The following is a 15,446-nucleotide window of genomic DNA, read 5'->3' on the forward strand; positions in this document are numbered from 1 at the left end:
TCTTAATTATTTGATGCTATTCTATTTGTCATCTTTTTGGCAAAATTCTTTTTATTAGTATGGCTTATTATGATTCATTTATATTTCTTGATTTTATTGTTTGATTTATGAGGACTGGTGATACTTCAGTTTTTCCATTCATAATATACAGAGTCTAGCTTATTGGAGTTTCCAATTCACTTTCTGTCTACACATTTCTATTTATATTTTATGGGCTCTTTATTCTCTATTTGGTCAGGTTCTGTCAGTGTTCTGCATGTGTAAGCAGGTGAGGTATTTTTTCTAGTATGTATAGTTTCTATGTAGGAATTTAGAGCAGACTGATTTGTTCTGCTTTCTTAATAGAAAGTGTTAGAGCCTGGTGTGATATTTGCATTTTCATAGGTAGGGTTGTTTCTGTTTAAGTGCTTGCAGTACTGTTTTGGTATGGGATTTTTACTATACTGTTGACTATCCAAGGGCCAAACCCACATCTAATGTGCATTATAATAGTACTATATGGTTCCAAGATCTTTTTTTGCAGGATTTTAATTGGCGCCACACCAGCACATGTTTTTCTGTACTACAAACTGGTACCGGCTACAGGGCCCAGCCGGCATCAATTTTATGTATTGTTTGGTGGGGAAGGAGTACCTTGGGATCATTCCTTCAAATTTAAAAATTTTGGACCTGTGGATGGCTTGAGGGAGTGTATTAATTTTCATAGTTTTGATTGTCAGAGGGAGCAGGGCTTTTTTTTGGCAGCAGAAGGGGGACTGGGACAGAGCGTAAGACTGACAGTTTTTATTGTGTGCTGAAATGACAGGAGTTGGATGGCACCTTATAGACTAAGCAATTTATTAAAGCACGAGCTTTCGAGGATAGTCCACTTCATCAGATGTATTGTGTGTTGGCTATTGAGGAAAACAACAAAAATTTTGTGTTAAAAAAAAAAGGAATGGGAGGGGGTCAGCACAGCAATTTTTCGCAAAGGGCAACAAAAGTGCTAGCACCGACCCTGTGCACACTGCCAGTAGTGCACATAGAAGCATTTTAGTGTGTGCTACTGACAAATAGTATGTTCTAAAACATTTTAATGCATGCAATCTTCCAATAGCATCCACTAAATGCAAAATGAAAAATAAATGGCTTATGAAGAGAAATGAAAAAAAAATCATCCACCAATGAATGAAGCAAACAAAACAAAAAAATAAAACTGTACACCTCTATAGAATAGTACAGGAATAGGCAACACTAGGCAAGGAGTGCCACAAACAGGTCTGCTTTTCAGGATATCCACCATATGCATGAGGTAAATTTGCATGCAATGCCTCCATTAATAGTTCTCTGAAGCTTTTAATAATGTGTGTTATTCTTTGTTTTATCCATGTATTTTATTGTGTATTTTTATTGTTCTGTATATTTTTTGTGTATTTGGTTGTAATCCGCATTGATGCTCTGCAAATTGCAGACAATAAAACTGTGAAATAAAAAAATAGCATGCATATGGATATCCTGAAAACCAGACTTATTTGCCTACTCCTGGAATAGTACTTTGAGCCAGTTGACAGTATAACGCAATGTACTGCTTAGTACTGTATAGTGTATTAACTTGAATATAAAAATTATTTCTGTGAATTAATGCTTTGACAAGATTTTACAACACTGAGTGATACATGAATATATTTGCATTATCAAAGCTTTTAAGTTATAAAATCTTAGGACATGAATAGTAAAACTAGACAGTTCATAGCATTCACTCTGTCATCTGTTTGCCTACTGTTTCTATTTACTTACCCATGTGTTTATTTTGTACATGTACATTTTAAAGATTTGTGTGAACAGAAAATGTGTCTTTGATGCAGTCTTGGACTATGATTGTGATGTGGCAACAAAGTGCAATGGAAGAGGGGTAAGTTAAAACCTGAAGTTTCAGGAAATCTCCAGCATATTTTGTTCAGTGTGTTAGTTCTGTCTGAAAAGTTTCTTCTTGATTATAACTGCTAATTATGGAGGGGATGTTTTAAAGAGATTCTGTGCTCATTATCAGATGTTTATAGCAGAGAATGACTCTTTGAAACCTGCCCTCCTCCTTGTATGAGTAAAAGAAGCAGTGTTGGGGTTAAGAGCAGGGTTGGATCTGGGACAGAAGAGCAAAAGTAAGTGCTGGGATTTTATTTTGAAATTTCAGAGTCTGCTTTTTACAAGTTAACCCCGCATAATTTGCACATGCGAAGTACCCATGTAAGAGATTCCTATGCCACAGGTTGGTCTGTAAATTTTAAAGAGAAAGGCCATAGGGAGTTTCCCTTTCAAAATCAGCTTGTAGGCCTGCAACTTTCAGACAAGCTCTAAAAATTGTCCTCTATATTTTGTGGCCTGAATTTGAATAGTTATATTTCATGAATCATATATGTTAGAAATAAATAATTTATATAATATTTTATTGATGGCTGTAGGAAATTTGTCCATTTAAGTCAGATGAAAATTGCTTCCTAATTTTATATTTCATAATTTATTTATTTATTTATTTAGCACTTTTCTATACCGACCTTCATGGTTGAGGACCATATCAGATCGGTTTACATCGAAAGGGGGAACTGTAACAAGAACCATAAATAAAAATAGGAAGAACAAAGTTACATTTAACAGGGGTAGTAAACTTGGAAGCAAAGACTGCTAGAAGCAAAAAAGTTTAAGGAACGTAGTGATTAGGAAATTAACAACAGTTAATGTGTTTGGAAGAGCTGTTTATGAATGTACTAAAATAAAATATACTTTTGGTCGCAGGGAAGATAATTTTCAAATTTCTTCTGCAGAAATAACTTTCTAAAAATTCCCACTTGATATGCTGGTAAACTTATATATATATATATATATGTCAAGTGAGGGCAGAGTTAGGGAGGGGTTTGGACTTACTTGCATACTTTTTGAATTTAGAAAAAAGTATGCAAGTAAGTTGCTGAAGTAAGTTGCTCAACAAAGGTACATTAAAAAAAATTGGATTTAAGGGTTGGGGAGGAGAGGGGAAGGGGAAGGGAGGTTAGGGTACGGGGTAGGGAAGTTTCTTCCCAGTCCATGTCTTAATTGGAGCAGACTGGGAAGAAACTGGGGAAGGCCGCAATATGTCGCCGCGCAAATTTTGCAAAACTGCCCCCCCCCTTGCGTGCGCCAGGCGCACATGCGCATACAGATTACAAAATCCAGCACGCATGTGCACCCGGCCCGCCGATTTTATATCATGCACGTGCTGGCACGCATGTTATAAAATTGGTGCGTCCATGTGTGCGCGCTGGGTAGCTCACACACATGGACGCATGAGCGCACCTATTCAAATCTACCCCTATTTGTGTACATTTTTCATTTTAAAAAGCATGCTTGCAAATTTTCACAGAAAATTTGTGTGTACATTTTAGCAAGTGTAACTTCTGCTGATAGGTTTGATTAAAAATTACCTAAAGTGGATTTATGTGCATAAATTTGTTTTGAAAATTGGTGTAACGTGTATAATGAGTTTTATGCTCATTGTCACAAAATTATATTGATGATAAAGAATCTTATAGTAAGAAAACAAATGCAGCCTAATATTTTGCCAGTAAAGAGAAAATGTTAGATATGATGTTTTAATATTAGAACCACTAACTCAGAAAGTGTAGTGGGATATAAAGACAAACAGAGGCCATCCTGTAGTATTACAATTTTATTAAAATTCCTGTTTAAGTCCTGGGTGTGATAGACCCCTGGCGCTGTCCCCAAAGGCATATAGAAATAAAATAGTCCCTATCTTCAAACAATTCTACAAGGATACCTTTTATTTCGATGTCCAGGGCTCCCCGTGGGGAGAAGAATAGCTCCAAGGTCCTTTTGCATTAACCAAAGTACACAGCCCTTATCCCAGTCTCTGTAAACAGAACTGATAATCTCCATATTATATAACAGCAATAACCACACTAAGAAGCAATGTGGTTTACAACTTCTTTACTGATAGTGGATAAATTGACTAAAGAATCTTTTCAGAACTTAAGATTCATCAAAATGCTATAATTTTGCATGGATAACGCCTGCAATAAGAAAAAGGGATGTGCCTCTGATAATTTTTTTATTTACCACACCACTTGCTTCAGATAGGTAGTGTATCACAGGGTGCGTTAAAGTTTTTGCACCCTGCAATACTTGTTGTTGTTTAGGTACTTTAGGAGTAGCAGAGAGAGAGAGAAAGGGAGAGATATTCTTTATAAGGCCTTCATAGTATTCAACTATTTATATCAGTATAGGAGGGCCAGCTAATAACTGGAGGTGAGGTTTTGGTGGTGGTTTAGGGTTTAGGGGCCAGTTTTGATGGACTATATACCAGGGAATGATCAAGGTAGGGCAAGAGAACATTGTAGAAATCTCATCTTTGTGAGACTTTCCTCACTCCAAATGACGTCAAATCTTCACTGAGGTGAATTGTGCTGTTCGTACTCTCACTCTGCATGTAAAACTGGCCCCAAAATCCTAAACCACCACCAAAACCTCACCTTGAGTTATTAGCTGGCCCTCCTATAGTGATATAATAGTTGAATACTGTGAAGGCCTCCACAGAGGCTCTCGCTCTACTCCACTCCACTCCCCAAGCCCAAAAATGGCCAAAATGCAATGTGCAATCCTTATCAAGAATTGTGTTATGGCTGTTTCGGGCATTTTGCACAGCTTAATACCAAGGAAAAAGGTGTAGTTATTTCCTGCATTAAAAGCATACGATTGCATAGCTCTTCAAACAGGCATTCTCAGATTAGGTCCTCAGCCCCCCCATCCATTGTTTTTAATATGCCTCCAATTCAATATCCATTTTCTAATATGTTAACTTGCTCTCAGTTGGATGTCCCTGCTTTCTGTATATTATATTTACTCTTGTTACGCTCCTTCACTCCAATGCCCAGTCCCTGTTTGATGTAATTTTCTACCTGCAGTTTGATGTGAACCGATATGATGTACCCACTAACATCGGTATAGAAAAGCCGTTAAATAAATAAATATGCTACCACACAGTGCAAAAATGCCCTTCATTTTCATTAATCCTGCCCAAACTCCTCCCTAATCCCATCCCTTTCTAAAATTTACATTTGCACTATGTGCTCCATTACTATCGCATGCGTTATGGCGTTATCACGGGCGTTAAAGCCATAATGCCTTTTGATGAATGACCCTGTTAGATGTTAAATAAAATTGATGAGCAATAATGAAGAACAAAGATTAATAAATGTTTGACCTTGCTCTTCTAGTAAAGCCTTTGAATTTATGGAAGTCAGTTCCTTAACAATTGATCACCTCTACCTGACTGAAGAAAGTATCATCCTTCTTAACTTCCTAATTTATCAGAAGCCTCTCCCTACAGTAGAATAGTTAGAATTATGTCCCAATTACTTATCAGAACACAGCACAACTCAATTATCATACCTTTCCTGCACTCTTCTTAAATATCTTAGATCTCCTTCTGAAAACATTTGTGGGCATTCTTCTCTCAAGTGCAGAAGCACACTTAAGTCAGAACATAAGAACATAAGAAAATGCCATACTGGGTCAGACCAAGGGTCCATCAAGCCCAGCATCCTGTTTCCAACAGTAGCCAATCCAGGCCATAAGAACCTGGCAAGTACCCAAAAGCTAAGTCCATTCCATGTTACCATTGCTAATGGCAGTGGCTATTCTCTAAGAGGTGGATTTTAAAAGCCCTGCGCGCGTAAATCCTTCCTTCCGGATTTATGCGTGCAGGGCCCTCGCGCGCCAGCGTGCCTATTTTGCATAGGCCGCCGGTGAGCGTAAAGCCCCGGGACGCGCGTAAGTCTCGGGGCTTTCGAAAAGGGGCGGAAGGGGGCGTGTCCGGGGGCGTTCCCGAAACAACATGGTGTTTCGGGGGCGTGCCGCGGTGTTTTGGGGGTGGGCCCGGGGGCGTGGTCGAGTCCTCTGGACCAGCCCCCGGGAACGGAGGACGGAGCGGGGCTGCCGGCGCGCGCAATGTTACGCCTGCTTTCAGCAAGCGTAACTTTGCCAACAAAGGTAGGGGGGGGTTAGATAGGGCCGGGGGGGTGGGTTAGGTAGGGGAAGGGAGGGGAAGGTGGGGAGAGGGCGAAGGAAAGTACCCTCCGAGGCCGCTCCGAACAGGCAGCGCCGCTGGGCTCGGCGCGCGCAGGTTGCACAAATGTGCACCCCCTTGCGCGCGACGACCCCAGATTTTATAAGATACGCGCGGCTACGCGCGTATCTTATAAAATCCAGCGTACTTTTTAAAGATCTACCCCTAAGTGAACCTAATAGCAGGTAATGGACTTCTCCTCCAAGAACTTATCCAATCCTTTTTTAAACACAGCTATACTAACTAGGGATGTGAATTGTTTTTTGATGATTTAAAATACCGTCCGATATTTTTTAAATCGTCAAAAATCATTAAAGAGTGCGATACAATAGAAATTGCCCCGATTTATCGTGAAAAATCATTAATCGGGTTTGTGTCCACTAACGGGAGTTATTTGGGGGGAGGGCGGGAAAACCGGCACACCATAACAACCCCTAAACCCACCCTGACCCTTTAAAATTAATCCCTTACCTTCCCCCACCCTCCCAAACCCCCCCAAAATGTTTTAAAATCACCTGGTGGTCCAGTGGAAGCCCCAGGACCGATCGCCCGCTCTCGGGCCGTCGGCTGCCACTAATAAAAATGGTGCCGATGGCCCGATAAAAAAAACCTACCTCGACCCTTTGACCTGATCCCTTAGCCTCCCCCACCCTCCCAAACCCCCCCATAATGTTTTAAAATCACCTGGTGGTCCAGTGGGGGCACTGGGAGCAATCTCCCGCTTTTGGGCCGTCGGCTGCCACTAATAAAAATGGCGCTGATGGCCCTTTGCCCTTACCATGTGACAGGGTATCCGTGCCATTGGCCGGTCCCTGTCACATGGTAGGAGCACTGGATGGCAGGCGCCATTTTTATTAGTGGCAGCTGACGGCCCGAGAGCAGGAGATTGCTCCCGGCGCCCCCACTAGACCACCAGGTGATTTTAAAACGTTATGGGGGGGTTTGGGAGGGTGGGGGAGGCTAAGGGGTCAGGTTTAAAGGGTCTGGGTGGGTTTTTTGTTTATCAGATCGGGCGCAGCCGATAAACAAAAAGCCAATCGGGCCGGACGATAAAAATTATAAGATTTGAATCAGAACCAGAACCGAACCAATTCTGGTTACGATTCACATCTCTAATACTAACTGCACTAACCACATCCTCTGGCAACAAATTCCAGAGTTTAATTGTGCGTTGAGTAAAAAAGAACTTTCTCCGATTAGTTTTAATTGTGCCCCATGCTAACTTCATGGAGTGCCCCCTAGTCTTTCTACTATCCGAAAGAGTAAATAACCGATTCACATCTACCCGTTCTAGACCTCTCATAATTTTAAACACCTCTATCATATCCCCCCTCAGCTGTCTCTTCTCCAAGCTGAAAAGTCCTAACCTCTTTAGTCTTTCCTCATAGGGGAGCTGTTCCATTCCCCTTATCATTTTGGTAGCCTTTCTCTGTACCTTCTCCATTGCAATTATATCTTTTTTGAGATGCGGCGACCGGAATTGTACACAGTATTCAACATGCGGTCTCACCATGGAGCGATACAGAGGCATTATGACTTTCCATTTTATTCACCATTCCCTTTCTAATAATTCCCAACATTCTGTTTGCTTTTTTGACTGCCGCAGCACACTGAACCGACGATTTCAATGTGTTATCCACTATGACACCTAGATCTCTTTCTTGGGTTGTAGCACCTAATATGGAACCCAACATTGTGTAATTATAGCATGGGTTATTTTTCCCTATATGCATCACCTTGCACTTATCCACATTAAATTTCATCTGCCATTTGGATGCCCAATTTTCCAGTCTCACAAGGTCTTCCTGCAATTTATCACAATCTGCTTGTGATTTAACTATTCTGAACAATTTTGTGTCATCTGCAAATTTGATTATCTCACTCATCGTATTTCTTTCCAGATCATTTATAAATATATTGAAAAGTAAGGGTCCCAATACAGATCCATGAGGCACTCCACTGTCCACTCCCTTCCTCTGAGAAAATTGTCCATTTAATCCTACTCTCTGTTTCCTGTCTTTTAGCCAGTTTGCAATCCACGAAAGGACATCGCCACCTATCCCATGACTTATTACCTTTCCTAGAAGCCTCTCATGAGGAACTTTGTCAAACGCCTTCTGAAAATCCAAGTATACTACATCTACTGGTTCACCTTTAGCCACATGTTTATTAACTCCTTCAAAAAAATGAAGCAGATTTGTGAGGCAAAACTTGCCTTGGGTAAAGCCATGCTGACTTTGTTCCATTAAACCATGTCTTTCTATATGTTCTGTGATTTTGATGTTTAGAACACTTTCCACTATTTTCCCTGGCACTGAAGTCAGGCTAACCGGTCTGTAGTTTCCCGGATCGCCCCTGGAGCCCTTTTTAAATATTGGGGTTACATTTGCTATCCTCCAGTCTTTTTAAACAATACTGTCAACTTCTTCTCTCTGGCAATGGACAGGAATCCATGCTCTCTGATGAAATTAATTGGAAACTGCGTTTCTAGTACCAAGGATATTCTGTCCCAAAAGGAACAAAAATAGATTTTGACTCAAAAAAGGGAAAAAACAAAGAAGAGAATGGCAAGGTGGAAAAAACTTCCTTATCTCCCAAAATGAAAAGATAGTTAATGATAAAATGAGGAAAATAGTTAGGAAAAAAACTGAAAGGTGCAGCTGCAAAGGTTAAAAGTGTTCAACAGTCGTGGCCATTGTTTAAAAATACAATTCTAGATGCGCAGTTCAGATGTATTCCATACATTAAGTAAGGTGGAAGGAAGGTAAAACAATTACCGGCATGGTTAAAAGGTGAGGGGAAAGAGGCAATTTTAGCCAAAAAAACATCCTTCAAAAATTGGAAGAAGGATCCATCTGAAGAAAATTGGAAAAAGCATAAGCATTGTCAAGTTAAGTATAAAACATTGATAAGACAGGTGAAGAGAGAATTTGAAATGAAGTTGGCCAAAGAGGCAAAAACTCATAATAAAATTTTTTTTAAATATATACAAGAAACCTGTGAGGGAATCAGTTGGACTGGGCATTCAGGGAAGATAAGGCCATTACAGAAAGACTAAATGAATTCTTTGCTTCTCTGTTTACTAATGAGGATGTTGGGGAGATACTAGGGGTGTGCATTCGTTTGCAACGTATTGGCAATCCGCAACGTATATGTCCATATTCGTTGTATTCATGGAGTCGCGAAACGTATCGCGATTCCCAATGAATATAACATATCATCCGTTCCACACGTTTGGCGGTGCGCGCTTTTCTTAGCAACCATTTGCAATCTGAGAACACCATTTGGGTATATCTATAGCCAAAAACCAGCCCTTTCCTGTGAGTCATCAGTGACCTCACAGCCCTGCCAGAGTGAGTCGGACAGGTTGGCAAGGAGACCAGAATGCAACGTATCAGCGATAAGAAGTTTTGCAATGCAGCCAATCGCGCTCTCACTCAGTGGTCGGTGACGCTTTTCCTGATGACACAGCACTAGATATACTTAAGCACATGGCGTGCCACGCACTTTCTTTGCAGAGGTGATCTGGGGAGGCTGGGAGGAGGTATGTCTCTGCGGAACGTGAGTTCTCAGATCTGTATTCAATTGCTAGCTAGGCTAGTTACTTAGATAGAAAAAGATATGTGTTCTTCATTTGGCTGCAGTGCCAGCTAGCCCTGTTTTTTTTAAGCACTTTTTTATTTATTTATTTATTTTATTCATTTATTTAAGGGCTTTTTATATACCGCGGCACATAAGGAACATCACCTTGGTTTACAGTGGAACATAATGCAGCAATATGCTTTACAATGAAACAAAAAATGTACAATAACAAAGTTTGAAATATAAGTGTTAAAAATACAGAAAAATTTGAAAATACCTGGTAACTGTGTTTAAAGGAGGTAATCGTATTAAGCATAACAAAACATTAGATAATCCTAACAAAAATCATTATTTAAGGTCTAACCTGGGTAATGCCTGTAGGGGGTGCAAAAGGAGGGAGGTAAGAAATAGGAAGTTTGATTGGGCATGAAGGATGCAGGAGAACAGGTTAGTGAGAAGTCATGACGGTGTCAGTTGGACTGTTAGATGATCGAGGGGTTAAAGGGGCACTTAGAGAAGATAAGGCCATCGCGGAAAGATTAAATGATTTCTTTGCTTCGGTGTTTACTGAAGAGGATGTTGGGGAGGTACCCGTAATGGAGAAGGTTTTCATGGGTAATGATTCAGATGGACTGAATCAAATCACGGTGAACCTAGAAGATGTGGTAGGCCTGATTGACAAACTGAAAAGTAGTAAATCACCTGGACCGGATGGTATATACCCCAGAGTTCTGAAGGAACTAAAAAATGAAATTTCAGACCTATTAGTAAAAATTTGTAACTTATCGTTAAAATCATCCATTGTACCTGAAGACTGGAGGATAGCAAATTTATTTATTTATTTATTTATTTAGAATTTTTTTTTATACCGACATTCTTGATAAAATATCTAATCATATCGGTTTCCAATGAAACAAAAACAATCGCAGTTGTTGCGTTACATAGAACAAGTCGTCAAAAACATTAAATACATTAAATAACAGTTGAATATGTGTAAGATTATAAGTAATTATAAGTAAGCAAAAACATTAAATAACAGGTGAATATTGGTAAGATAATAAGTGATTATAAGAAAGAAATTCAAATAAACCATTATAGCTATTGTAAATCATCAAATCAGTCCAAAGATCTGATAAATGGTCTAATCCAAAGATCAGATAAATGGTCTGATCCAAAGATCTGATAAAAAGATGCTAAATAAAATAAAATAAAATATGTCATCTAGAGACAAATAACAATAACAATAACAACTATGAAGGAGCATCATAGGCAGTGATGAGCAGTAGTATATAGATTAGGTCGTTTGATAAATGTTGCTATGAGAAGGCAGGAACGAAAGGGCGTGGTGGGACCAGGGGGGTAGGGTAGACAAGAGGAGGGTGAGGTTATGAATATTTAAAAAGGCTCCAGGGGCGATCCGGGAAACTACAGACCGGTTAGCCTGACTTCAGTGCCAGGAAAAATAGTGGAAAGTGTTCTAAACATCAAAATCACAGAACATATAGAAAGACATGGTTTAATGGAACAAAGTCAGCATGGCTTTACCCAGGGCAAGTCTTGCCTCACAAATCTGCTTCACTTTTTTGAAGGAGTTAATAAACATGTGGATAAAGGTGAACCGGTAGATGTAGTATACTTGGATTTTCAGAAGGCATTTGACAAAGTTCCTCATGAGAGGCTTCTAGGAAATGTAAAAAGTCATGGGATAGGTGGCGATGTCCTTTCGTGGATTGCAAACTGGCTAAAAGACAGGAAACAGAGAGTAGGATTAAATGGGCAATTTTCTCAGTGGAAGGGAGTGGACAGTGGAGTGCCTCATGGATCTGTATTGAGACCCTTACTGTTCAATATATTTATAAATGATCTGGAAAGAAATACGACGTGTGAGATAATCAAATTTGCAGATGACACAAAATTGTTCAGAGTAGTTAAATCACAAGCAGATTGTGATAAATTGCCGGAAGACCTTGTGAGACTGGAAAATTGGGCATCCAAATGGCAGATGAAATTTAATGTGGATAAGTGCAAGGTGATGCATATAGGGAAAAATAACCCATGCTATAATTACACAATGTTGGGTTCCATATTAGGTGCTACAACCCAAGAAAGAGATATAGGTGTCATAGTGGATAACACATTGAAATCGTCGGTACAGTGTTCTGCGGCAGTCAAAAAAGCAAACAGAATGTTGGGAATTATTAGAAAAGGAATAGTGAATAAAACGGAAAATGTCATAATGCCTCTGTATCGCTCCATGGTGAGACCGCACCTTGAATACTGTGTACAATTCTGGTCGCCGCATCTCAAAAAAGATATAATTGCGATGGAGAAGGTACAGAGAAGGGCTACCAAAATGATAAGGGGAATGGAACAACTCCTCTATGAGGAAAGACTAAAGAGGTTAGGACTTTTCAGCTTGGAGAAGAGACGAATGAGGGGGGATATGATAGAGGTGTTTAAAATCATGAGAGGTCTAGAACGGGTAGATGTGAATCGGTTATTTACTCTTTCGGATAGTAGAAAGACTAGGGGGGCACTCCATGAAGTTAGCATGGGGCACATTTAAAACTAATCGGAGAAAGTTCTTTTTTACTCAACGCACAATTAAACTCTGGAATTTGTTGCCAGAGAATGTGGTTAGAGCAGTTAGTATAGCTGTGTTTAAAAAAGGATTGGATAAGTTCTTGGAGGAGAAGTCCATTACCTGCTATTACGTTCACTTAGAGAATAGCCACTGCCATTAGCAATGGTTACATGGAATAGACTTAGTTTGTGGGTACTTGCCAGGTTCTTATGGCCTGGATTGGCCACTGTTGGAAACAGGATGCTGGGCTTGATGGACCCTTGGTCTGACCCAGTATGGCATTTTCTTATGTTCTTATGTTGTTAGGGGTGGGTCGAGAAGGATGTTGTCCATAAATTTGGAAGATCAAAATCAGTCAAGGGTATGCTTATTTGAACAGCCAGGTTTTGAGGTTTTGCTTGAATTTCTTGTGGCAGGGTTCCTGGCGTAGTTTGACAGGCATTTGATTCCAAATGGTAGTTCCAGCTATGATAAATGAGCACTCCTTAGTGGAGACATGCTTTGTAAGTTTGGGTGAAGGTGTCAGGAGTTTTGCCTGGTGTTGAGTTCTCGTTGGTCGGCTAGGCTTATGGGAATATGAAATGTTCGGGGAACCATTGCATATTTTGCTTATGAATGGCTTTGTGTATGAGTGTGAGGGATTTATATGTTATCCTGTATGCTATTGGAAGCCAGTGTAGTGATTGAAGAACAGGAGTAATATGTTTGTGATGGTGAGTGTTATGAGTATACATGCAGCAGCGTTTTGCAACATTTGTAAAGGTTGTATAGTGTTCTTTGGCAGGCCTAACAGGATAGCATTACAATAGTCAAGCTTGGACATGATCGTGGCTTGCAGAACTGTGCGGAAGTCGTAAGGGTGTAAGAGAGTTTTGATTCTTTTTAGTGTGTGAAGTTTGAAGAATCCATTTTTTATTGTGGCGGAGATGAATTTTTTAAAAGTAAAATGGTTGTCGATCATTATGCCCAGGCTGCGGACTGGTTGTAAGTTGGAGGTGGCAGTTTGAGAGGGAGGAGATGGTTTGTGGGAGGTATTGTTTAGGAGTGAGATGATGAGTAGCTCCGTCTTGTTAGTGTTAAGCGCCAAGAAGTTGTCAGTGAGAAGCTTCTTTATTTGTGAGGGCTGCATTCCAGGCTTTCAATGCATTGGGAAGAGAGTCAGTTATAGGAATAAGGATCTGCACATCATCTGCATAGATGAAGTGCGGGAAGCCTAGTTTTGAGAGTAGTTGGCAGAGAGGGATGAGGTAAATATTGAAAAAGAGTTGAAGAGAAGGAAGAGCCTTGGGGTAATCCTTGTGACAGTTTTCTTGGTTTAGATTCACTGCAACCAACTTTAACGCTGTATTTCCTATCGCTAAGGTATGATTGGAACCATCGTAGAGCAGAACCCGTAATGCCAATTTCTTTGAGGCGCATGATGAGTGTGTTGTGATTGACCGTGTCAAAGGCGGAAGATATGTTAAGAAGGGCCAGAATGTATGAGTGTCCAGTGTCCAGGGCTTTAAGTATGGATTCTGAAAGGGAAATGAGTAGAGTTTCTGTGCTATGATGCTTGCGAAATCCATACTGGGAGGGGAAGAGTATATGATGGTCATCCAAGTATTCAGTGAGCTGCCTGTTGATAATTTTTTCTATTATTTTGGAGAGAAATGGGAGGTTTGATACAGGGCGATAATTGGCTGGTTCAGTTGGATCCAGATCCCGTTTTTTAAGGGTGGGCTTTATTATAGCGTGTTTGAGTTGAGTAGGTACCTGGCCAAGTGAAATGGATTTGTTTAGAATGTTTGCTATGGGTTTAGTTATCGTAGTGGGGATAGCCAGGAGAGTATTGGTGGGCAATATGTCAAAGGAATGCATTGCTGGTTTAATTTTTTGAGGGTAGTTTCTATTTCTAATGCGGATGTATTTTCAAAATTTGTAAGGGTGGTTGCGGGGTGCATATTCTGGGTGGAGGTGGTCAGGAGCGGGATGTGTGAATTGTTGGAGATGAGAGTGTTGTTACATGTGGGGGAATTATTGGAAGAGGGGGGCGGCGGAAAGCGTGCCATGATGAAATCAATTTTATTGTGGAAGTAAGAAGCTAGTTTCTCACATTTGGCTTCGTCATCATTATTCGGAATTGTGTTGTCTGGTGAGGTAATAAGGCTTGAGACGTATTGAAAAAGGGCGTGGGGGTTAAATTTCAACTGGTGGATTCTTGATGCATAATAATCTTTTTTGGCTTTGTCTGTGGATTGGCGGTAGTTGTGAAGAAGGAACCGGAATTTTGAAAGTAGGGCAGGGAGTTGGTTTCTACACATCTCTTTTCAAGTTTACGAAGCTCAGATTTCAAGGATCTAAGTTCAGGAGTGTACCATGGCTTCTTTTTGGTCTTATCAGGGTTGATTTCTTTGGTTTGTAAAGGTCGAAGTTTATTAGCTATGTCGCTCATAATTTGGAATCATGAGGTAGTTGCAGTGTTGGCATCTGTGAGGTCTACTCACAGATGCCAACACTGATCTGAGTCGGTCTCTCTGTGCCAGGAAGAGAAGCTGCTAGCAGTGGCATTTTATTTAATTTACCCTCTGGGGTAGGTTGCAAGCACCATTTGGGTGTTGTGGGTAGGAGATATATATTCAAGTTTTAGCTAGTTTGCTAGAATTTCCATTGAAAAATATATTTCATTGATTTTCCTGCTATGCCAACAATTCCAGCTTTTTTAACTGCATTTGTTTAATTGAACTCACTCAGTCTCTCTCTGCACTGGGCATCAGTGCCAGTAGGCACTGGGTAGTTTAGCAGACTCAAGTATATTATTGGGACAGTCTGTTCAGCCAAATCCCCAGTGTGCCTCTTTTGTAGTTACAAGCTCAGTGTGTGTACACACATTACATTAGTGCATGCATATCAAGGCACTGTGCCAGTGGGCAGGTAGATATGCTGCAGTGCTTATATTATCTGGAGCATAGGAGGCACTTGGAGCTGCTGCAAGGCTTTCAATTGCTTTTATTCATCTAGGGAAGAGGAATAGCCTAGTGGTTAGAGCAGTGGGCTACAAACCACGAGACCAGCATTCAAGTCCTGCTGTCACTCCTTGTGACCTTCGGCAAGTCGCTTTACCCTCCATTGCCTCAGGTACAAAACTTAGATTGTAAGCCCTCTGTCCTCGATTGCTGTACCTGTCTGTGCAGGCCTTATGTCCCT

At 40.4% G+C, this 15,446-nt stretch overlaps 1 protein-coding gene across 1 annotated transcript in view; it reads left to right on the top strand.

Annotated features, from left to right (window-relative positions):
- Positions 1-15,446, top strand: part of LOC115092767 (disintegrin and metalloproteinase domain-containing protein 9-like) — a gene marked incomplete at its 3' end in the record, with an annotated part of 1,804,538 nt that overhangs the window by 1,721,784 nt on the left and 67,308 nt on the right. The window contains exon 17 of the mRNA XM_029604071.1: positions 1,811-1,891. Coding sequence (XP_029459931.1) covers positions 1,811-1,891 — 81 coding nt within the window. The remainder of the gene's footprint in view (positions 1-1,810; positions 1,892-15,446) is intronic.

Source organism: Rhinatrema bivittatum, chromosome 5 (genome assembly GCF_901001135.1).
Source record: "Rhinatrema bivittatum chromosome 5, aRhiBiv1.1, whole genome shotgun sequence".
In the NCBI taxonomy this organism is placed as follows: domain Eukaryota; kingdom Metazoa; phylum Chordata; class Amphibia; order Gymnophiona; family Rhinatrematidae; genus Rhinatrema; species Rhinatrema bivittatum.